Source organism: Botrytis byssoidea, assembly GCF_014898295.1.
Source record: "Botrytis byssoidea strain MUCL 94 chromosome Unknown BBYS_033, whole genome shotgun sequence".
In the NCBI taxonomy this organism is placed as follows: Eukaryota; Fungi; Ascomycota; class Leotiomycetes; order Helotiales; family Sclerotiniaceae; genus Botrytis; species Botrytis byssoidea.
In genome coordinates this window covers 34,953-61,088 of record NW_024065874.1, presented here as the reverse complement: position 1 = coordinate 61,088, position 26,136 = coordinate 34,953, and the positions used below count along the sequence as shown (strand labels likewise).

Sequence of the window (26,136 nt, the reverse complement as noted above, 5' to 3'; positions counted from 1 at the left end):
GCGCGAGATGAATCAAACATTAGATTCTGCTGGGACTGTTGAGCTCAGTGGTTGGTTCGCAAGCGCCAACCCAGGGGTAAGATCATGGAACGTTCAATAGAGCTCAATGCAACGAAGGGATAGCCCATATATGATCAGAGATGAATTGAAAGAAGAGATAACAACTGAAACAGGCCATCATCAGAATGGAAGGTCCCCGTGTTGACCATCATGTCGCGAATTGAATTTATAATTGGAGGTTGAGAATATAAATGTCTGGAAGATGATACATGAAAAGGGAAGATGAAGCCAGGGTTGAGAGATGTATAAGAGTACTTATAAGGCGACAACATGCAATTACATATTGAGCAAGATGGAAATAGAATATGAATGTCTTCATGTCAATCAAACATGGAGTTTCCGCACTGAACTGATCTTACCCACTCTCAAGATGTAATTTGCAGAATGTGGGTAAACCCCTCTCCCTCTATCCTTGTGCTTGAAATTACCTCGATGAATGAAAGGAATACCACGAGTCAACTTGCAAAAATGAGATGTGCAACAAATATCTTCTATATTGTCAAGATATATTGAAGCCCCCAATGCAAACAAGAGAGCGAGTCAACGTCAAAAATTGAGACATGCAACAAAAATTCAAAATATCCAAAAGTCTTGACTAGAAAGAACTGCGAGTCAACATTCAATATTTCAGACATGCAACAAACATTCAGGTTCCACGAAAGTCTCCACCAGAAAGACCTGCGAGTCAACATATGAAATTTCAGATATGCAACGAAACCAAGGTTCCATATGGCGGTTCGAATACAAAGAGGCCAGAAGGAGATTATACCCACAATGAAAGGTACGAGTCAATGTTCAGGTATGCAACAAAGGGTCTTTTTCCATGCTGCGCTTCTAGAAGTCGGGGATGTCCGCAATGTTTCCACAATTTAGAGACAGAACTCGGGGTAAGATGGCGCGAGTACGAGTATCCACCGATGTGTACAAAGCTCAGCGAGGTGTGCATCCTCACCACGACTCAGACTCAGTTGTTAGACGTGCAACAAAATGATTTCATGGACGGATGAACCAATACAACGCTTTCTGCGGCGCAAAACTTTAATACTGCGAAAGGAACTCCGTTGTGTTGGATTAGAGGTGGAGTTAATATGGTACGACAATTCGTGCCCTTGAGTCAGTCGTAAATGTGCAGTCGGCGGTCTCCGCCATGGCGTTTGTCATGGGATCTTAATTTAGAATGTATGGCCAACGGGTATGACCCGCATAATTGACAGGCATGACGCAAAGATGAGATGTGCAACAATTGTGCATAATATAGATATGGACTGTATACTCTCTCTTGCTGAGATATGGTAACAGTTGATGAGAGGAAATTCTGAGCGATAGACATGCAACAAATATTGCATGAATTGTTGCTGTCGCGGATGTATGTCCACATACGATCTTAATATTCCACAAGAAGAAGCATGTCCGAGAAGGGGTACACCTAATATGGCAGAAATGAGCGAGGCTAGCTGCCACGTTTGCCTTTGGAAATTGTTAGTGAGTAGAGCTGACTAGCCACCACGCAAAACGGTATCAATTATAAAGTTATCACAACTGCCACGAGTCGTGGTACAAGGGAAAAACCTTTTTGAAGCCCCACCATCTTAGGTGTACGCTAGGATGGACTCGCCCATGAAAACGAACGAGGAAAAACTACCCATATTATTGAGGCTCATATGCTTTAGCATATATGCGTCGCCAACGTTCGCCAACCCAATGGTCAACTGGATCAAATCCGAGATCATAGAGCACGATGGTCTTGTTCTCTAAACCACCACTTAGACTTTGTTGCACATCTAGAACGGAGACGGGCATACTTTCCGAACTTGTCAGTATTCCCGTGGATTCTGGAAGACCAATATTGTAGGTGAGTGGTTGAAAATAATTCATGAAGGATCGCCAAGATGTGATATTTTCGACATTAGCGGCTGAGTTCTAAAACCTGGGGAGGCTTACGAACAACTACTGTAGCCGAGCCATATCCAAAGAAGGCTGAGATATGAGATCGTCGTGATAGAACATATTTCTTTCAGAGGTTCAGTGCTTGGTTCTAGTCTGCTGTCATGTTCCCTAAGTCCAATTCTAGATGGTCATAGATGACCTCAAAGCTTCCATATCAAAAGCTTCTCTTCTTCAGCCGGTTTCACACCCGTTTGTCCATAAACAAATCACATTGCCAGGCATCATCCTTGGACATCTGGGAAATGATCACAATTATACTTTTGATGGGAGAGGTCGATGACTCGCGCATGTCTGTGACTAGTGGGAACCTTAATTGTCAGATTTTGGCTTGGCTCTCGGGCTTCGTGGGTGTTGAACCGATATCATAATCTCATAATTACAGCTTCTGCAATCCAAAATGAATAATAAGAAAAGAAACTCGTTATTCTGTCCGTTATACCAAAGTCATTTCAACTGATCGAGTTTCATGATCAAGTTCCATGATCGGGATTGTTTTCCATTTGCTGAGGATGGTCTTAGTCATCCAAATGTTAGTAAGCACGCCACGCTTATGTTCCATCCTATAGCAAGTTTCATTCATCCAGACAACAAATTGACATCCATTACCACAACAGTACCATAATGCGACAGTGCAACAGTGAGAAAGAAGGATAGACTTGTTGCGTATCTCAATTCTCAACATTTCAATTCGGCCAACAAGTTTTATGATGTTACATCGACTAGCTCCTCGAGGTCTCGGATTTCAAGCCATAATTCTTCCGGAATAGCATTGATGTTCAAGAGCGACCGTCAATGTTGCACATCTCAATTCTCAACGTAACGCTTCGCTACTCAACCCCAAAACGGCCTCGGGAATTGATTGACTAGAGCTCGAGGTCAGGGCAGAAAAATCTTTCGACAGTACTTTCTATTACAGCACAACGTCAAAAATGTTCTCTTTCTGAATTCATCCGAAAACAGTCATTATTTCACTGAGAAAATCAAAACATACACCAAAATTCACAACTACTTCAGCGCTGGTTTCAGTTGGACTCCCAAATCAAACACGAAAATGGCCAAAGACCCAAGATGCCCCATTCAGCTTGGTATAGAGACAGCTTATGATGTACCGGAAAAGATCGAAATGTTGCATATCTCAACATCTGGGCATTTTCAGATCTACACTTGGCAATAATTCAGAGCTCCAATTACTAACACAAGCATGTCTTACATGACCATTCGGAAGACAAAATTGGACCCAGCCGAATTTATACACTTCCCGTACTCCCTATTGCAGCTACAACTACCCACAATTAGACATTGAAAGTGTGAGGTTTGTGTGTGGATTAAAAGATGGTTATTTAGAATGGTGCCAAGGGCCAAGATATTGACACTGATTTAGCTAATCTGAGCTAAACTAATTTAATATATATATATAATTAAAAGTATAACAAATACTGCAATTGAAAAAATGCTTTACCCTAAAGCAAAATATATCTAATTCTGATTTCTATCCTCAAGTATATATAAATCTATTTATTAAAAGCTTTAATTAATTTTATTAGAATTCTTTTATTTAATATCTATTAATTCTATTTTATCTCTTTTCCTAAATATCAAATTAAATACTTATTTATTTCTTCTCCTTTTTTTCTATATAAAACTTATTTTTATAGAATTCTTTTTAAAATCAATTTAAAATTTTGCAAAATTCTCTATATAAAAAAATAATAAAAAGAATCTTATATAAAATCTAATATAAATTCAAAATATATAATATTAATAACTAAATATATCTTTATAAACTCAGATAATTTAATTTGATAAATTAAATATCTAATTCTTTTTAGAACTTTAAATAAATCTATAAATTATTATTCAATCTTTATATTTCTACTTATAATATCAGATATATTATATTCTTAATATAATTATAAAGAAATATAATTTTTAATCTTAAAGAATATAGATTTATATTATTAATCAAAATAATATTTTATAAATATAATTGCAAACTTAACCATATTAATCACCTTAATTATTACAGATTTATATTTAGCATTATTTGTAAACTCTATTGGATATATTTCAACTATTTGTTCTATTGTAGGTTCAAATCTAGCTCTTTAGGGCGATATTTCTGTCAGCTTTATAATTGCTTTTGTTACAATATCGAATAGCTTTTTGATTCTAGATTCATATATTATTATAATAACAATAACATTTATACCTTGAGATATAGAATTTGATAAAGTTATAAATAAATATAATAATATTATTAGTTATCACGAATTATTATTTAGAGTATTAAAATAATATCGAAAAGTGATTTCTACTATTTGATTAATATATTTACTACTCCCATTCATCTATGGGTATCAAACTATACTAAATAATAATTTAATACCCAATAAATCTATAATCCCTTTTTATATCTTAAAAACAAATTTCTTATCTTAATTAGAAATAATTATATAAAGTATTTCTTATAATATTAGAAATAAATATTAAATTAAGAAATTTCTTTATTAAATTATAATCTAAATATTTTTTTTAGAAATTAAAGTGATTATTTTAAAAAGCTTATTTATAATCAATAAAATATAGTTAAATAAATTCAACATTGATCTAAATAAAGCCAAAATAAAATCAATAGATATTATATAGAAAATATATAAAGAAGTTAGAATAAATTATAGTAATTTATAAGACTAATATTAGGGGATTAATAATATTCTATATTGATGATAATAATAAAGGAAAAATTAAAGTTTTTTAAATATATTAAAAATATAAAAACTAAAAGAAACTTTTTTATAAATATGATTATAGTCTAAATATCCCAGTTGATTATATGTATAATTAAATATTTCATTTTCTAGAAATATAGATATCACTAATCTTTTTTGTAAATATATTATATTAGATTTTGTATATAGAATATCTTATTTCATCTCAAAAAGCAGCTCTATAATATTAATTTCTAATTTCTTATTTTCCTCAGTTTATTCAATTAACTTGATACACTACGAATCCAATATATATACCTGCTTAAATTTCTATAATTAAGCCTCTTCGATTTATAGAACTACTATAAAATAGATTATAGTTTCTAATATTCTATAATTATAATTTTATTTTATCTGAATTGATTTCTGCTTATTTGTTTCCTTTTTAGTAATATAAAGCCATAATAAGGCATTTGATATAATATTAAGGTATTTAGGCTTATATTACACCTTAAAGCGAAATCAAAAAAGATATTTGGAACTTTATAAATAGCAAGAATTCAATTAAATTAAGGAAAATATATTTATAAAAATTTAAATAGTAATCTAAATACTTGTAAAATGATTTATATATATTATTATTAGAAATTTTAATAATTCAATTAAATATCGAATTCTTGAAATTATTTAGTATAAGCTTGCGATCTTTAATTCAATTAATCAGTAATTAGATTTAATGAATATAATAAATCAAAAGAGAAATATAATTAGTATAATAGACTTCTAAATTAATAAATTGATTATAGAATAATAGATTATATTATCAATTTTCTTTTTAAATATATCTATATCAATATATAATCTTTTCTTAGAATTAAAATAATATAAAATTGAAGATTTCTTAAAAGCAAGTTATAATTTATTAAATAAATCCCTTTTTTTAATAATAATATTTTTAAGTTTCAAAATTACCATTAAGTTTTTTCTTTTAGTCTTTATAATAATATTTTTATTATAAATATATAATAAATAATTCAGTTCACTTTTTCTTTTCTATAATACTACTAATACTTTTGTATAATGCAAAATATATTATCGCAAATAATTAATAAGACTAAGGTAATATTCGAATTGCTTTAAAGATTAAAAAAAAACTAAAATTTAAATAGCAGAAAGTTTGTCTTTTGCTAATATAAGACCAAATGTATTTATTCTTTAACTAAATAATATAATAGAAAAATAAACTAAAAAGTATTTTTTAAAATTTAAAATAATATTTGCGTTTTTTAATTACAAAAAAATCTATTAAAAATATTTTAGATAATTCTTAAATATATAATTAAAGATAATAATATTATTAATATAAGTTCTCACGAACTTTCTCTTCAATTTAAAAATAATATTGATATATCTTTAAATATAAATTAATGAATTTCTAAATCTTATTATTATATAAATAAATATCTTTTAATTATAATAAAATGATATGGTGAGGTACTTCTAATAATCCTTTTTGATATACTATTAATAGAAAAAGTTAGTATAATCAATAATGAATATGAAAGAATATCCAGTTACAGCTATAATAATGTTGATTTGCGTGGGGATTAAATATATATTAGAAATAGCGATTTAATTTAATATACAAATATCTATAATAATCCTGTTTTTTTTTAATATAATTTCTTTTTTATTAATTACCTTTTTTTATATATAGAATATTAGAAAACTAAAAGGAATTGATTTTATTATTTATTTAAAGTAATCTTATTTATAAAGTTTATTATAAGTTTTATTTATAAGAATTTAATCTTTTTAATTTATAGAATAAACTTTTATTTTATTTAATTTGAATTTCTTTTTCTAGTTTTTATATAAATTAATCTTTATTTCTTTACTTTTTAATATATCTATAAAACTTTTTTGATTTTCTCAAATTATATAATTACTTATTACTAGATTCTTTAATTATTGTTTTTACATTTCATTTCTATAAATTATAATTCCATTTAATAGAATAATCTTTTATTTAATAAATTCTAAATTAACTGTATTTATATAACCCAGAATATTATTTATACTATTAGCTATCCATAAGGCTATAATTGCTATAGCTGTAAATAATCCCTTAGCCAAAAGATATTTCTTAGATTCAAATATAATAATTAGTATTTAAGCAAAATAATAAATATCAATTTTATCTATAATTATTATTACCTAAGTATTAGATTTTATAATATTCCTGAGCCTCAAATTCTTATAAATCATTACTTTCTTATTTATAGGGTTTTCGATTATAACAAAGCTGAGCTTATTAGATATCAAATATAAAAAGAATATGAAATTCCTTTATTATAAAGATTTATAAATTATATCATAAATTGGAAAAGATAATTCATTATTCTTTTTACCTATAGTTAATATAAATATTTAAAAATAAAATAGAATAATAACTTTGTTTATAATATAGATTAGGATTTTTCTCTCAATCTCTTTTAATTATATTACAATTTTAATTTGCAGATCTATATATTAAGGTAAAGTTAAGATTTTGTTATTTAGATTAATAATCTATTCTTTTAGAATAATAATATTGTTACCTAATAGAACTTTAATATTTAATATATTTATAATATGGATTTTATAATAAAAATAAGCTATAATATTATTAGTTATTAGTAAATAGAAATCCAAATTTACAAATTGGCTTACATTATATCTTTGAAAACCCAAATTGTGAATATTTATAACCTTATCCATAATATAAATCTTTATAATAAAACATATTTCAAATAGAAAAAATTGATTAATTAAACTCATATCATAACCTATATCAAGGTAGATTATATATACTTTATTTTGAGGATTATTTAATAATACTTTGATTTTAATATATTTTCGGCCCCTGAATATATAATCTAATAGCGATTTACTTATTTTAGTTATAGAATAAACTATTTAAGATTAATATTAAATTAAGAATAGTTTTTTAGGTTTGATTAGTATAATATTTCGCTTAAATTAATTAATAAATTGTAAAGAATAAAATAAAATGATTTTTGAAATATTATTGATTTTGGATTTCACTAAATATTTTGTTAATTTATATTTTCTATATTAATTTCTAAAATAAATATATAATTTATTTTTAATATAAAATATCTTTTAGTAATTATAATATTAATATTTGGCTTTATTGATTTTAATATCTCGGAATATTATAAGATTATTTAATTTATATCTAAAATCAATATTTAAAAAGATAAACCTTGATTTCTAATTTCCTCTATCAAATTGAAAATCCTTAATATTATCTTGATATATATTATTGGATTTTATATTAATTAATATCTTAGTCTTTAAAGACTTAAATAATATTAAAATAGAATTTTAAATAAAATGAATATATTATATATTCATCTTTTTACTATAAGTATTAAAATCAATATTTAACTTCTCATAACTACTTTCCAATTCTTAATAATAAACTTAATTATATATATAATTATTATGATCTTTTATTATTTCATTTATAATAATAGTTTTCTTTATTTTATTCTTTTTAATATTATAGATTTTTATTTTATCAATTTTCTAATTTCATTTAAAATCCTGTTTTTAATATAATTTCTTATTTAATAAAAATATATTTTATCTGATATTATTCTTTATTTTATTAGTATTATATTTCTTATAAGAATTAAAGGAATTCTTAGAAGATAGAAAGAAATAAATAGATTTATAATTATTCCAGTATTATAGTTTATTAAAAAAAAAGTGTTTATTATTATATTAATCGAATAAACGATTATTAATAAAATTGGGGTGATAAATATTAAACTAATTATTCTTTTTTTGTTTGATTTATTTTATAAAGGTTAACAAACTTATCTTTGTTATTAAAGCAAATATATAAATATAAAGCTCTATAGCCAGATATTAATAAACAATAAGTATTTGAGTATATTTAGATTCAATAATGCTCGTATTCTGATTAAAAATTATAATATTCTAAATAAACTCTTTGGAATCTTTATATTAATATATATTTTCAATAGTATATTTAAGCTTTTCTAATTTTTTAAATGCTATATTTAATAATATATAGAAGTATATTTCTAATTCAATATATTAATTCTCAATATTAGTCTTCAATCTAGCTTATATTATATTGAATATTTCATTAATATATTAAAGCTTTACCTTTCTATATAAATACTAATCAAACTAAAAGGTAATAAAGTGAGTAGCAAATAATTTTTTAATAATATTTAAAGATTTGGTTTTTATATAAATAATAAACAAAAATATATTATAAAAAACCAAAATATTATTTATTATTTTAATAAATATATTAGTTTTATTATTTAAATCAAAATAATCTAAATTTTAAAAATAGAAATATAAAATAATTATTAATAAAGGATTATATTATATAAAAGCTTAAATTATTTATAATAATTATTGAAATTATTCTGTAGAAAAGATTATAGCTAAAAACTCTATTTTATTTAGCAAAAAGCTATTAATAATATTATTTAATAATATAGATTATATTAAAAAGAATATACCAAATATTATAGAACAATAATCTTATCTTATAATCTATAATATGAGTAAAATGTTAATAATATCTTGAGCTATCTTAATTATTTGATTATAATTATTGAATTAATTGGTAAATATATTAAATATTTATTAAGGATTATTTAATAAAAAAAAGAGATTATTTAATAAAGATTTATATAAAAAGATAAATATTATTTAATTATTTATATTCAGATTTAATAAAATCTAAATAATAATATTTTATTATTAAATTAATAATTTATTTTAAGCTTTAGAATATTTAATAAAAAAAAAATTAAATAATCTCACTTTTAATATAATTTCTTAAAGAATTATATCAAATTAAGCTTTTAATTTAATAATAAAGCTATTTTATATTATTGTTTAAGAATATAATATCCCATTAAAATATACTTAGATTTATAATGATATTTAGATATAATAAATGAGATATTTTTCTATAATTTAAAAAAAATATAATAAAAGGTTTGATTATAGAATATATAATATAATAAAGAAAATAATTTAATATAATAATTAATAATCTATTTTGATATTTAAGATGAGATTTGTTATTATTTATGAGATTTGTATGTAGATTAAAAAATAATTATTTAGAATGGTGCCAAGGGCTAAGATATTGGCACTGACTTAGCTAATCTGAGCTAGACTAATTTAGTACATATACGTGATTAAAAGTATAACAGAAAGTCACAGAAAAATATTATTGTTGCATATCGAATTATTTGCCAAGGGTCAATAGGGGCAATTGACAAGAATGGACTAAAGTAAAGACAGCCAATGCTTCATGTTCATCCCCAAGGTAACCACCCCCTCAGTGATTTAGATTTGGGTGCTCGGGAATTATTTCCTCAATTTTCGTTGAGGTGAAATCACATATCAACTATTCAAGATATCTTGATATGCCCCAACCTCTTATCATTGGAGTTAGTCTCTCATGGCATGAGGGGATTCTCAATTGGAAATACGTGGAGGTAGTTTCTGGATCTACACATATTCTCTGCCTGCTTTGTTCTTACGTGCTCTCAATAGCACCAGCACCCGCATCATGATATTCAGAATTCTTGGAACATTCAGCACCTCAACCAAATTACCCCACTGGAATCGGATCGTCTCACTCACTTTCCCCTTACCATCAATACTTGCGTAAGTTTCGATCTCAACGATTGTACCTGAAAGTCCCCATCAGGCTTATGCACTGCTTTCGATTGTGAATACCTCGCTTGTTTGTTTTCTCAAATCAGAATATACACATTACTTCCTACTTTAATCTTTAATATAGATCATCCTGATTTTGTTGCACATCTTAGTTTCCATGGAAGCAGTGAGATTTTCCATTGCTTCTTTCATTTTTCCATCGTCCGGTGTGAGTGGTCATTGCATTTTTGAGTTTTGAGTTTAGAGTTAGGGTGCCACATCATAGCACGTGTACTTCATTAACACGTCGACGATCATGTGCACGAGCCGGATAATTGGTAGATTTAAAGGGAGGACTACTTTGTTGCAAATCGTAAGGTTACCCAAGAATTTAAGGTTTGCTGATCGCAAACGTTAATTGATGGAATACGGACGTGATGAAGTTCTCCGACTGTCGTTGGTATGGAATAATCTGATTGTTACACGGATCGGTGAAGTATCATCGTATGAATATTGAACCACCAAGATCTGATCACCACAACACTCTGTACACTCAAAGCTATCGCCAAGCACTGAATTTCTCGATTGTAGTCAGTCTCTTGTAGACCTGTCGGATCAATTCATTAGATTCTTACGACGAAAATATCATTGTGTTTAATTGTCAGATTAGCCGAATCATCCAATCAATCCCCCCTTCATTTGAACTTGAGAGAATTGATTCATTCGCCTCATCAGCAATCCTTCGAAAGCTTTCCATTGCCTTTGTTGCATATCTGACAACCCATGGCAACTTCATGATCCACTCATTTGCCCAGGTGATCTCTGTCGTTGGAACATGAATGGTAGTTCATCTGCGCATTTCAACTAGATATTCGGGACGTTGTTCCGCAAAGGCATGGCGATATTCTTACAAACCATGGGTGATTTTATTCGGAGAAGTTCCAGGACCCCTATAAGTCGTTACTTGTTGTATGATGAAGGCATTAATCTGGCAAGTACTTAGCTTCTTTCCAACCTAAGGGGTACTTGATCGTAGGCTCCTCGATTTTGATTCGTGCATTGTGAACCATTGAACATCTTTTATATGTGATAAATGCGGAACATTTTCTTCTAGCTACTGGTACCGGATAGATCGCGGAGGCTACATTCAATTTATGATTCAAATCACTAATTCTGATCATAGTGAGCAGGAACCATGACTCTGCTTTCACCTTGATTGCAGTGGCTAAGTGTAAGTGGCTCACATCTTCTCTGTTAAAATGAATCAGAAGCTCAAGTACTACTTCTCTCAAGATGCTCAAAGTTTCTCCCGCTTTTCCGAAGTATTGGACTGTTGATAGAAATCCCATGGCGACATTCAAAAACTCCGATTGTTAAAGCAAGACCAGGCAAGAGTAATACTGTCCATTTACTTTCCACGACTTTGGAGTATTCGCACAGATAATGAAAAGTCTATCACTAACAATATCAGTAGTCTAGGTGAGCGGGGAAGAGTCTGCTGCACCAACAATCTCGTTACAATATAAGCAAGCATAAATAACGGCTTTAGTTTCTGCAGACATGACCAGCATGTGCTATGCTAGTCAGTTCTATGATATTCACCTCTCAAACCAACTCCATTTGCTGGTTAGATTTATCAATATCACATCTCACATCTTATTATTCGCCTGTTTTCGAAATTCGATGCTAGTGGATGGAGTGTGTTCTATGTCTGCCGACCAGCTGAAAGATACCTACTGGTTTCGCCACGACAACATGTGTTCGCAATGAAAATATTCCTGGTAGTACGAAAGATTGGCAAATATTACGAACTGTCAGAAGAAGATAAGATTCTGTCTTGGTGCTCATCAATGGTGGAATCTTGGCTTTATGACTGCCTTACTCACTTTGGACACTTCTGTATATACAAACCTCCATATGTGACTACGAGTTTGCTCCCTTTGTTCCCATAATTGTAAGAAGGAGCGCCTGGGACGAGGTCTTTCACTGAATTAATCTGGCGGACGGAAACCCCCCCCACTCCCAGACCCGCCGAGCTTTCATGCTACATGACATTAAGACATTGACGAGAATCTTTATTTGAGCATCCAACCAATAATGTTTTACTCACATAACCAGCAGATGCACACTGAAGATTAACTTGATCAGCAAGATGCGAGTTATAAATTCGCTTGGGAATTCCATACGTTGAAATAGCAACAGAGAATCATCGCTGAGCCTCAAAGGATACGTGTTGAGTCGAATTGTCGTAAACGTTTATCAAATTAATCTTCCCATAAAGTTCCTATGATCTTTCTATATTCAGCAAAAAAGCGAAAACATACTTTGGTCTTCTAAATGACATACGTGCATCCACCGGACACAACTACAAAATGGCAGTTCCTGCATCCGAAAAGGCTGGAAGAGTAGACTCTAGCGCAAGTGATATTGAACTTATAAAATCACGAGAATGACATCGAGAAATCTCAAAAATTTGGACAAAGTCTACCGGAATACATACTTTTATGATGTCGATCGGAATCTCTATCCAAGACAACGAGATCAACTTCTCGCATTCTATCCCTTTCCTGAAAACGTGCAGCTATCAAGCTCGTTCGGTCTAGATGCGTGAGTTCAAGTATCTTAGATGTGGTCTCAATCTGATTTTCACAAGCGTATTTTCATTCTTGATATTGGTTTATGAAAGTATCTTCAGCGTTGTAATTAGTAATTTCCATATTTCAATTATGCCCTACTTTAGTAATATGTATTGATATTTATACAAATATTTCAGTAGTTATTAAAAGTATTCAATATTTCAATAATGTCAAATATCACTAGCAATATAATGAAATATGAGAATTCATATAACGTGATTTATCATTGAGTAGACCATATCATTGAGTGAACCACTTTCACCTCAATTCATACTTTCAAACTCATATTATTTAATAATAACTAAATCAATTAATTGAAATTATAAATATTCTAATAATCTAGGATCTATTAAATCATTTTGATAAATCCTTATATTATATTTAGTTTTTTTATATTTATTATAGCATTAATTAAAAAATACTTCTTTATTAAAATTCCTTTCTTTTTAATACTTATTGTATTGAATTTGAATATCAATCTTTTATTAAAATAATATATCAAGAGTTTTTTATTTAATAAATATTTCTTTTTAATGTAATTAAGTTTTTTTTGTATATTGATATTTATTTAATATCTTATTCGTTATTTGAAGTGTATAAATCTTTGTATTCAAAAGTATATTTTTATAAACTAATTTTTCTATATCTTTAGTTAAAACTAATATAATTTCGAATATAAATATAGAGGAGTTTGATTGATAATAAATTATTCGAAATTTTATTAAAATTAATTATAAAAAAACTTTAAATAGATTATAAGGAATTTAAAAGATTTATAAATCTTGATTGAAAAAAGGGGGAATAAATATACAAATTTGAATATCTAATTTCAAAAGTATAGTTTTAAAATCGAAAGATATTAAACCTATTTCTTGAAATTTTGATTTTATATTCTGAAAAATGATTAATTCTTTATATACAATTTTAAAAGTTATAAAGAATTTAATCTTCAAAATATAATTGATATATATTTTAATAAATCCATTAATTTGATTATTATATAAATGTTTCAGATTATTAAAACAATTAATATTAAATAATTAAATTAAATGATTTAAATGTAATAATAAATTTAAATATATAATATTATTTTCTTTATAATATACTTAAAAAGCTATTGATTTATAGTTTTTATATTTATTTAGTATCAATATTTGATATTTGCTTTTTCTTTGATTTTTAGTGTGTTTATTGAAGTGTTTCAATTATTTTAAATTTGTTTTATTATTTATTTATCTATTAAATATAGGTTTAATAGCTTATTTTGTAAAAAGATTAGTTTTGGTGTATTAATTAGAGAGGTGAATCTATTCCTAAATTATTAAAAATAGAGAAATAGTTTTATTCTTTTTATTTCTGTATATTATTATTATGGTTTATTCTCGATTGTTTGATTGTATTAATTTATTTTTACTATATCTCTTAGTATTAATTATAATCATTCTGGGGTATATTATATTTATTATAAAGTTTATTTTGTTGAAGTTGTAGAAATCATTATTCAAAATGCTAAATTTCGTTTGTATATTTGTAATTAATTGAAATTAATTTTTAATAAGTTTAGAATTTTTGTAAAGAATTTTTTGAAAATTATAAATATAATTAAAATGTATTTTTAATTTGATTCGATGCTTTATAAATCGATATACTTAAAGCTTTTCAATATACTTTATATTCTTTGATTTAAGAATATAATTTGTTATATCTTTTATTTCTTTGAATTTAAATAGAAAATCTTTTGAATTTATATTAAGAATATATTGAATAATGATTTTTTTTTTAATTCTATAAGTTTATATTGATTTATTTGAAATTTCAGAATGTGGAATTAAATTATTTATTTTATGGATAAGGGTTGTATAAGGGATATTATATAGTTAGGAGGTTTTTTGAAGATTTAGTTTTTTATTGTTTTTAATAATTTTGATAATTAAAAGTAAGTATATTTCTTTATTGTTAGGTTATATAATAAATAATTAATAAATTGTGTGTTGAAATTGGTTATGTTTATTGAGATGAAAGTGGTTCACTTGATGATATGGTTCACTTGATGATAAATCACGTTATACTATTCGAATACCATATATTTTGATTGCCTTTAAGCCTAATAAGAAAAGGGATTATATGAAAAATGTAATATTTGAATAGAAATGTATGAATTCCTGCATTTCAAATACATCTTTAGTATGGCTTCTTTTGTACGATATGTATGAATGTGAAATTTATTGGCTATTATATGTACTAGTGTGCGTATTGTATTCTCCCTATCAGCCATAGTAATACTACTGTATATCTAGGTACTAATTACAACACTGAGTATCTTAGAAAGGAAATTCCCCCTTCTTTTAATCATTCGCTTGGATTCTTTCTCCATTCAAAGCAATATAATTTTTTTCGTTATCTATGTGAGATCAATTCATTCACCTCAGTACTTCCAGTAAATCTCCACTATAGGCTTCGGAAATTGATGCAGAATGGACCCAGACTGTAAGCCCAGAACCTCCTCATACCACATCCAAACACTTGCTTCAATCCAACCCCCTTTTAAAAGTTCCCTCCACGTTCTCCTGTCACCCTCTTGTGTCTCTATCGGCACCTTTATCCAACTCATATTTGTAGGAGGCTTGACCATTGATGTCTATTTCCACTCCGCAACCTGTGGTGTTTAATTTCAAGTATTCAAAACCCAAGAATCTTCGAATGCCTTGAAAGCTTACTCAAATCCCATTGATGCCAAGCTCATTACAAACCACACCTTCGCCACCCTCGCCATTTAAGTACTTGTCTGAGGTGCTATTCTACGTCTGTGTGTGAGGACAAACGTATATGAGTTGCTTATACCTCATACGAATCGTGAGTTCAGACACCCGTGGACATCTATGGCCTCGAAATTTAGCTGGTATTGATTCGCTCACTTTCTAAAACATAGTCCATCGCTGGATATCCAATGCTCGTTCAAGAGGAGCCTTAATCTCGTAAGCTGATTCCGTCATATCCCACAATTTCATTAATCTCATTGAAATTAGCCCAGTAGCAACAAGCATCAAGATTCATATATAAAGCCATAGTCAAACCGTTATAATATGCTAATGAGCTGAAAAGCGCATGCTATGATCTATCTATGTATTATATATGTGACATGAGATGATATGAAACCCCCCCACTCACTCATCCCCTCGACAGTGCTCCTTAATATGTGCACAGCTTGTATCATGACGCATCCTTATGTAGTACCGATCCCCAATCTTGCACCATTCCATACTATGTCATACCCGAGTAGCCTTCTTAAATAATCAGTTCACCAAGCAAACCTGTCTACCACCCTTTACCTCCGGCAATCTCCTCGTCAACACTTTCCCACCCTGCGAAAACTCCTTCAATCATCTTAGTACCCAATCCGGGATCCTTAGATCCTGTAGTAGCTCTGATACTATGCATACCAAGTTGGGGGATTCCGACATCAATAGCTCTAACGCCCATTGCAGAACTCAACATCGGTCCTACTGTACCTCCCGATCTAGAATCATTTCTAATCATGAAAGTTTGCAGCTTTTGTCCGCATTTCTCCGCCAATCTCTGGAAAATAGTGGTTGAGACAGAATCCGTAGTGGTATGTCCATTGCTATCTGCTTCAACTGTCAATCCTACATTGAGTCTAGGACAATGATTCTCGAGGTATTTTTCCAAGAAATTAGGATTTGTAGCATGTGTAACATCAAAGGAGACGAGGAAGGACTTGGCATATGTTTCCATCAGAATATTGGGGCTGTATGTGGAATGATTGAAGCACTCCACGATACGTTCGATTGTTCCGGGGAGGAAATTACCCCTTGCACCCTGACGCAATAGCGAGCCAATCTCTTCGTCATCGAAAAGAGCAACCATGGATATGATACCAGATGATTTGGAATCTTCAGAGGAAGAGTTGGAGAGCAATGCCTCGATGGAAGACCAAGAACAAACCTTATCATCAATACGTCCTGAGAAAATAAATTCCTTGTCGAGCCCACCAAGTTGAGATGGCTGGGTATCGAAGAGTTCGAGTTCCCAATTGATGATGGTTTCTTTATTTTCAATGCCCAATTCTTTGGCAATAAGGTTGACAAGTTTTGGTGGTTGGGTGGAGACAAATGAAGATTTTGCACCGGATATGTTTGATGTTTGGAATTGCTCGGATGATGAGGATGAAGCCGAAGATTCAATATCGGAATTGTCGAGACCAATGATTGGTACGAGTTGTGTTTCCTTGTTATTCTGACCAAACATTCCAACACCAAAATGGGGAGCTAGAGTTGGAATGCGTGCAATTGGCCAACCCAATTTTACCAATTTTTGAGAAACGTATCCGGTTTTCTCATCCTTGACCAAAACTCTACCACCAATACCAAGATCTCTATCCCACCATGTTTCATTTAATGCACCAGCATAAGGAGCAACGCCAAGCTGTACGAATCCAGCCTTATTGTGTTTGGTGCTGATGGGCTTTAGACGAGCTGTGAGAGAATCAGAGTGTGCGGCAACCATTGCTATTCCATTTCCAGATTTGTATGCGCCACCCACGGAAAATGCAATCAAGGATGTTCCATTGCGGTTCACGTAGTATTTTCCGTTGGGCTCAAGCTTGCCGTTCCATGAATCACGCGGAGAGAGCTATAAACAAGATATCATTAGCATTGTGCTTCTTGAATTCAGGTGTGCATTTGAAATCGAATGTGAAAAATCAAAATGATTAAGAGTTGCGCTAACCCTGGTAAACCCAGCGTCCTCCAACTTGTTCTCCCAATATTGAATAGCATGCCAAACTGTTGGATTCTCCGTCATGAAGTTAATGAACGGTTCTGCGTATTCTTCGGGATCTTTGAGAATGGTTGCATGCTTTGCAGCACTGGGCGTTTTGGTATCTAGATTGCGAGGAATAAGAGAATCATTAGGTGAGTGAAATGCCTCGAACAAAGTTTGTGCGCCACTCGTAGCATTGATTTCCGTCTGGGCGGATGGAAATTGGTAAGATTTTCTCATCTTCTCGAAGAGTGTCTCGATCTTCTCCTGTTCTAAGCGCTCTTCTGATTCGATGGAACCTGGAGGGCCCCATGAATCGCCCCCAAGGGAACGAATTGGTAGACTTTCACGGGTTGTGAAAGACTCCCCGTTATTCGGGTCAGTAGGTTTAGAAACGGCCAATTTCATTTTGGCGAATTCACTCATCAACAGCTCCTGGGTAACCTTCTCGTCAGAAGCAGTCTGTTTCTCCATGGCAGCTTTGTGAAGAGAGGCGCTTGACGGCTTATTTCTAACCATTGTGTTGTTGTTCTTTCCGGAGAAATTGATTATAGTGATGTCTGCGGTTTCAACAGCAAGTAAAGCTACCGGGAAGAGAGGGAGTGATGAGCAGCGGGTCGTTTTCTTTTAGACAGAGCGATGGCGAATATAGTGAGTGTGAAGCGGTATTGAATCTGAGTAGGCAGGGATCGTTAACGTGAGTTATTATTTGATGGGAGTGATGTGATTAATGTAGAATTGATTAACAATGGAGTATCCATACCTACCTACCTAGTACATAAATTCCGAACAGTAACTGTAATAAGAGAGTTGAGAGTCAATTGAAGTCAAAGATGGGATGTTGTGATTATTGTACTCGATTATCTATTGTTGTCTTAGATGTACAGCCTCTCCAATATTGAGCTACACCGATACCTAGTCTTGGCGATAGCCTTAATCCACATCGCCAAGTATGCACTGTACCTGAACCAAGAGATAAGATCTCACAATCGAGACATGTACCCTCAACATCAACGTCATGTCAGTTGATCCATCACTGGAATGCACCTGGTATATCTTCACATCAATGATCGTCGACGCATCACACAAGTTGATCGGTGTTTGAACACTGAAAAAAGAAGAGAAACCGATGATGTTGGTCAAAATCCTTTTATTTCGATTGAGACTAATTCTGTGGAGAACCTAAGCTTCTGCCAGGCGGTATTGTCCATCATAAAAAGCCATGCATGCTATATATATAAAATTCGTCATCATCATCGGCCATCCCGTAACTGAGACAGCAGAAATCCCATCAACTCATCATACTGATATCCTCGATCGACTCCGTGCTCTCAATCCTTAATTTACCAGTTGTTGTCGTAGCTGTTGAAGTGCTCTGGGGGACCACGTTGGTTTCTGTGAGAAAGGACATGTTAGCAATACGGTAATAGCAATAGTAAACGAGAGATTACATACGGGTCGTATTGATCATCCTGGCCATAATGTTGATCGTACAAATGTTTGGCTTGTTCCTCTGACTTTTCTCTCATTCTGTGCTCACGGACCCAGTCCTCACCCTTGGTCTCAGCCAACTTGTCGACTTCAGCAGAGGCGAAACCGGCGAGGAGCTCCTTAGCAAAAGCGTGGGAGACTGGCTTGCCTATCGAACGTATTCGAGTTAGTACAGTGACTTGGTTGAAGGTCAAGAAGCGAGGCTTCAAACATACCCTCCTTGCGTTGTCTGTCCTCGAACATCTTCATGGCGGCGAAACCAGCACCTCCTGCAAGAACCTCATGACCGAGACTGGCAGTGTCTTCGTTTTGGTATTGGTCGTAGTGTTCTTGAGATTCGCCTAAGGGGAATGGTATGTTAGTATGAGCTTGATCATGTTGCGTGAAGTATCAGAGCGAAGGTGAGAGACGTACCCCAGCCGAAAACCATTTTGATAGATTTATTTGGTAAAAGTTAAAAGAGTTGAAGAATGTGGTATACAGTTGTAGATTGAAGTTATGTAGAGATGTAGAGTTGCAATTGTTGATGAGAAAGGAGAGAAGAGAGGTTGAGGAGGGGAGATACGAGGGGTTTAAATAGATGGGAGTGTTACCGTCGAATCCTCACCCCTCTTTGACTATACCTTTATGGATTTCATACATTCACACCCACATACCATTTACCTAGTACTTCTTAATTAACCAAATAGAGTAGTATATGATTCACCGTTTTATTCCATTAAGTCTCCAGCCCCGCTTGTAGGTTCACAACTCACACCTCGTACCTCATACCTCATCTTGCTTTGATCTTGTTTTTGATGGCAACACCTTTTCAGGGTATCATATTGAACCCCACATTGCATGAAACTAATACTCAACCCACAATCTACCGGGCACTCATAGACGAGTACAAGTGTCAAGTTCTTCCAATAGTTTAGTGGTTACACGGTTTGCGTGGCTTATAAAAGAATGTAATGGAATCATCAAATAGAAAGCTTGTTTGGGAAGAAGGACTTGGTTGCTAGAGAGCCGGCCAACCGTGTATAGATAGGTACTGCTGAATGTATGGATGAATGGATGGTTGGATGGTTGGATGGTTGGATGGATTAACGTGCCGTTGTTTCGATGGGATGGCAGTGGCAGCGGCTGTGGCAGTGAGAGGACCATTCTTCCCCACGTAAGGTTATGCCCAAATCTCGAATCCAATGCTCCTACGTCAACTATGTATCATGATTCATTTGTCTTATTGAATACTTGTTAGCTATCAGTGCATGTCATGTCACGATCATGAAATTTACTTTGTTTGAATACCGGTAGAAGACAGAATGATATGGTAACGCATTCTAGAGTCTACGATACATACCGTAACCTTACCAGGTACAGGTTACTATATAAAGTAATAAGTCCTTGTACTCGTGGTAGCCAGGGTAAAGCTCCCATTTGCATTTGTACAACACAGCTACTGAGGGCAAAGTTAAAACATAAAGCATGAAATGAAATGTGCGGTGCCGAGACTCTCAGACCCCCTCCATTATCAACTATATCACCTGGCATCTACCTACGTATGATAATATAGTGAGTCCCTATGACATCAAAACTTCTCTATCTCTTACGATACAATCAAAATTCAGGAGAATCCCTTCACCGGTAGTTGTAAGTAATTCGGTCTACTGGGTATTTCGTACGAAGTATATCTCAACCCGAACTTACTGAACGCTTACATCTCTCGGGGTCTTGACTCTTGACGCTCGAAACCCCAAGTCTCAAACAGATTACATGCCATGGTGAATCCAGAATTAAGAAACCAGATCTTCAGGGTCGATCAACCAGCCTATGACACGCTGACGAAAGCTTCGAAATCCATGAAAGGGCCATAAAAATATACATCATCGTAATCCCTTCGTTCCCAATCATTTTGGGGAAGTACGAAGTGAGAAGTCTTAGACCATCCGACCACCGTGGCTTTACCACTTTCATCTTGCTTTACGTTTTCGTTGGTACTGTTGGTGCCGTTAGTATTCCATGGTCCCGATCAAGGGTTATTGATTGCATTGCCTCATTGCTTGAATGCTACTACTTCACCCCTCCATGCGTGCATGCATCGGATTCGGATGGGTGGTTGGATAAGTGGATGGGTGGATGGGTGGATGGGTGGATGAGGAGACGAGAGGGGTTAAAACACATTCATCAATCCTGGTATAGCTGGACCCTGTCTTCAAGTTGATACTTTCCAAATCATTAGAGAGAGACCATGATAGCTCCTTCTCTTCCCTTAAAGTATCCTCTGCATGCGCGTAACATTGTAGAATGTCCAACTGCAAAAAGGGTTCATTCATCTGTCAAATGGGCATCGCGTATATGAGTTGAAGCATCGATTGCAGCATCAAGCAAGGTTCGAGACAGACAAAAACGTGATCGGTACTCTAGCTACATCGTATACGGGACCAACCAGTAACAACCTGGGATACCTAGGAAGCATAGGGCGAACGAACGACATTGAAGCTTTAACAAGCCTTCAAGCTTCCACTCTCGAGCCACTCTTTCCCTTCCGCTCCTGCGGCAATTCCCACTTTACACCTAACAAATAGATCATGGCTACTTTCCTGGGTAGGTGCCGCTAAATAGTTAAGGGTTCAGCTGAACAAGCTTCATTGGCTTCTCCATAGATATGGCTTGGTCAGATGCTTGTGTTATCCAGCGAGGATAGCCTTGTAAGCTTTCGAGGCCGGCTCTTTCGTCATTTGCATATTTGGACATGGGTTTATGAATCTTTTGTGAATCTTTATGTAAGACCCACCTTCACCCGGGCAAGTAATGAAAATTGACACAGCCTTGTTAGAAAAACAAGCAAGGCTGACGAAATTCGAGGTGGAAGAAAACAAGAGTAAATATGACAACACCACGTCTGCCAACTGTAGATGATCTACCAAGGAATCTATTATGTGATATCCTGCCATCAAAAGATGGAAAGAACACCAACATCTTGATTCTGCTTCATGGTTTGGGGGACACGAAGAATGGATTCACACAGCTTGGTGAGCGTTTATTTACCTCATTTGCATTTCTCCTGCCCCCCCCCCCCAATACCTCTCATGTGGCCAACGCCCTCTTATGTTCTGCAGAATTCTATCATTTCACTAATAGTTCCTTCAACTAACACTTCCGCTCAGCCAAAAACCTATCTCTGCCTCAAACTGCCTCTTTAATTCCTCAAGCTCCAACTCCAATCCCCGCCCTCATAACTGGTTCCGACCTACCTTCTTTTCATTGGGCACGCGATCTCGAATTCGACTCTACGACTGGTTCTCTAGATCTCGATGCTGATCTCACACCCTCCATCGCACTTCTGACTTCTATGATTGAGATGCTTATGAAATCATGTAATTATTCACCAAGAAATATATTTCTCTTGGGATTTGGACAAGGAGGCATGTTGGCTCTTTCGACTCTTGCACAAACTAGTTCTTCATACCTAAAAGATGTGGAATTAGGAGGCGCGATTTCAATTGGCGGACGACTCCCTTCCTCTTTTTCTCCGTCTTCAAGTTCAGCGACAAGCCAAAAAGATAACAAGGGAAGAGTCAAAACCCCAATTCTGGTAGCGGGCGGGAACAGAAAGTCGGAAATAACAAGCACCGCGTTGGAAAAGGTAAAGAGTACATTCGCGGAAGTAGAATATGTGAAATGGGAGAGAGAAGGTGACGGAATGATGAGGGGGAGGGAGGAGGTACTGCCACTAATGAGATTCTGGGGTAGGAGGTTGAAGATGGGGGCTCCGGAGGGGATGACAGAGGTTTGATGTGGATAGAAGAGGTGAGGAGGCATGACGATAGATGAGGGAGTTATGGGTTCAGCCCCAGTAGGTTTGGCCGTCAATCATACTCAGGTTTTGATTTCAAGACCCCGAGTCTTGATATTGCCGGCGGCATATTTCTGTGGCACAACAACACGCTGCAGAGAGTTCTGTATAGATGTTTTACCACGTCTCCATGCTCATCTTTGTTTGCCCAGATATGAGGTTATTTTCGTCATGGATGACTCAGGATTTGGTCTGGGTGAGGGTATTGGAGGGGGATCTATTTTCTGTTTGAAGCTAGGAAATAGAATAATCTAGAGACAATCTGTTTCAAATGGCAATTTGAGAATGCTTAGAGATACTACCGTGGTATATAACTTGATTGAGTGTGCTTCCATCATCAAAGAGCCATCAGCAACAATCTCAGATAGATGTCGATCTTCGCGTTTGTCATTTTCTCGTAGTGTTCCGCATATTATCATTATCATCAATTTTCTGACAACTGCTATTTATTCAAGTTTTATCGCTTCTGCCATTTGTCTTCCTCGTTGTCATCTTTGCAGCATTCAATTCTCCTCCCAACCTCCAAACCCAATATCATTTGCCCCAAAGCAATCTATTGCTATGTTTACTTTCTTATATATGCTTGAGACTCGCGTTTAGTAGGTGGAAGTTTTGATTGCATGTTTAAAGTGCTATATTTGTTCTCAACCTTTGTCATTCTCGAAAATACAGATGTTTCTTTTTGTGTCTAGTGGGTCGACTTTTAAATTACATACTTTGGGACCAATGGTCTGGAGCAGTTTTTAAGATGTAATTATGGAAGCCATTCATTTATCTACTCTCATATACCATAGAACCATGTTTACCTGTTGGTTAAATCGAAAAAACATGATACTGGGGCCAACTACCGTCCAAGCATGTCAGATTCTCAAAGGCAAAAAATTGTGAGGAATATCGTAGCCCGTAAATCTACCATTAGCAAAGCATGAGCTCCATAGCACCAAAAATGATTGTGACACTTAGGAAGGACTGATCCTGTTTATCATTTTAGTTCCCGAAATATAAGCCCAGCTTTCCATTGGTTGCTATTGACTCATCTTTGTACCAAATCACCACTATTCCCTCTCACTTTTTTCATGGAAATCCACGTTCATGTAATTTGAATCCTTCTTGATACGTTGAATTGCATCACATCTTCCTACCAGAGTCTTGACCTTTCTTACAGCCTGTATTCAAATGATGTCTGGTCTTTCGAGAACTACGTTGTGGGTTTCAAAGATGTGGTGACGTTAATCCCGATATTGACTGGGTTATTGTGTCTTCAGAAATTTAGAAAAGACAGATCATTGATTTGCTACCGGCGAACCTCATATTTCTTCATACGTTGTTTTGTGCGATTGCTCATTGACGATACATCTTTTCTCATTCTACCTATGTATATTTGTTTCAACGTTTCAACCCCCTTTGAACCCATATCTCTTACTTGTCTTGTTGTTGTCCCATACTTTGGTCTGCATCACAGGCCTGATGGAACTCACGGCTTGCCTTGCCGAATCTGCTCTGCTTTTACGCGCCTTTCATTAGCTTTATACTGAAGCTGGCTGTCGAGAGCTGATGGGGTCTACAGTCGCAGTCTGGCTTGGTGCCCGACGATGTAAGCTCTTAATTTCTGAATTTAATTGGTTTTGTCAGATGATTTGTGTGAAAATCCATAATAAGTCCACTAAATCACTTATTAATATCTTACTAATCAAGAGATATTTTAATAATTAATATATTTATAATATAATTTTATATTATAAAATTATATTATAATTTAGTTATATAATAATATTTTTTATCAAATTGATTTATAATAAAATAGAATGGAATAAAATCAAATAGAAATATTATTGTTAAATTGATTAAATTTGATTAATTGTATTTTCTTTTTTATATAAAATAATTCTATAAGATTCGATTTAAATTGATTTTATTTATAAGTATAGAATATATTAGAATTTCATTATAAAACTAACGTGGTTTATCATCGAGTAGGCCCTATTATTGAGTGGTTACTTTTCCCTTAATTTATACCTTCAAATCTATATATTTAATAATTATTAAATCAATTAATTAAAATTATAAGATTTTAATAATTAGAATTTATTATATCATTTTAATAAATTTTTATATTATATTTAAATCTTTCTGTATTTATTATAATATTAATTAAAAGATATTTCTTATTAGAATTTCTTTTTTTTAATATTTATTATATTCAATCTAAATATTAATCTTTTATTAAAATAATATATTAAAAGCTTTTTATTAGTAATACTTTTTTTTTAATATAATTAAGTGTTTTTTATATATTAATATTTATTTAATATCTCATTTGCTATTTAAAGTATATAATCGTTATATTTTAAAAATATATTTTATAAATTAATCTTTTTTATATTTTTAATTAAAATTAATATAATTTCGAATATAAATATAAAAAAGTTTGATTAATAATAAATTATTCGAGATTTAATTAATATTAATTAAAAAAGAGTTTTAATTAAATTATAAGGGATTTAAGAGATTTATTAATTTAAATCAAAAAGAAAGAAATAGATATACAAATTCAAATATCTAATTTCAAAAATATAGCTTCAAAATTAAATAAAATTAAATTTATTTCTCGAAATTCTAATTTTATATTTTAAAAGATAATTGATTTTTTATATATAATTTTAAAAATTATAAAGAATTCAATTTTGAAATATAATTAATATATATCTTAATAAATCTATTAATTTGATTACTATATAAATATTTTAGATTATTAAAATAATCTATATCAATAATTGAATTAAATAATTTAAATATATAATAGATTTAAAATATATAATATTTTTTTTTAATAATATATTTGAAAAGCTTTTGATTTATAACTTTATATTTATTTAATATTAATATTCGATATCTATTCTTTCTTCAATTCTTAATATATTTATTGAAATATTTCAATTATTCTAAATTT

At 32.0% G+C, this 26,136-nt stretch overlaps 3 protein-coding genes across 3 annotated transcripts; 1 reads left to right on the top strand and 2 right to left on the bottom strand.

The window, feature by feature from the left end:
- Positions 1-16,135: 16,135 nt before the first annotated feature.
- EAE97_011054 (uncharacterized protein) lies at positions 16,136-18,692 on the bottom strand. Its single transcript, XM_038881569.1, has 3 exons — positions 18,625-18,692; positions 17,825-18,531; positions 16,136-17,728 (listed from the first exon to the last, which is right to left on the bottom strand). Exons 2-3 carry the CDS (start codon positions 18,374-18,376, stop codon positions 16,394-16,396), a joined length of 1,887 nt encoding a protein of 628 aa, XP_038727496.1. The 5' UTR covers positions 18,377-18,531; positions 18,625-18,692; the 3' UTR covers positions 16,136-16,393.
- A 508-nt stretch (positions 18,693-19,200) lies between these two features.
- Positions 19,201-19,778, bottom strand: EAE97_011053 (uncharacterized protein; the record flags this gene model as incomplete). The annotated part of the gene is made up of 4 exons (XM_038881568.1): positions 19,201-19,252; positions 19,313-19,496; positions 19,564-19,689; positions 19,763-19,778. The coding sequence occupies 4 exons, from the start codon at positions 19,776-19,778 to the stop codon at positions 19,201-19,203; spliced, it is 378 nt and encodes a 125-aa protein (XP_038727495.1).
- Positions 19,779-21,656: 1,878 nt separating this feature from the next.
- On the top strand, positions 21,657-23,521 carry EAE97_011052 (uncharacterized protein). The gene is made up of 3 exons (XM_038881567.1): positions 21,657-22,113; positions 22,167-22,362; positions 22,498-23,521. Exons 2-3 carry the CDS (start codon positions 22,218-22,220, stop codon positions 23,124-23,126), a joined length of 774 nt encoding a protein of 257 aa, XP_038727494.1. The 5' UTR covers positions 21,657-22,113; positions 22,167-22,217; the 3' UTR covers positions 23,127-23,521.
- Positions 23,522-26,136: the final 2,615 nt, after the last annotated feature.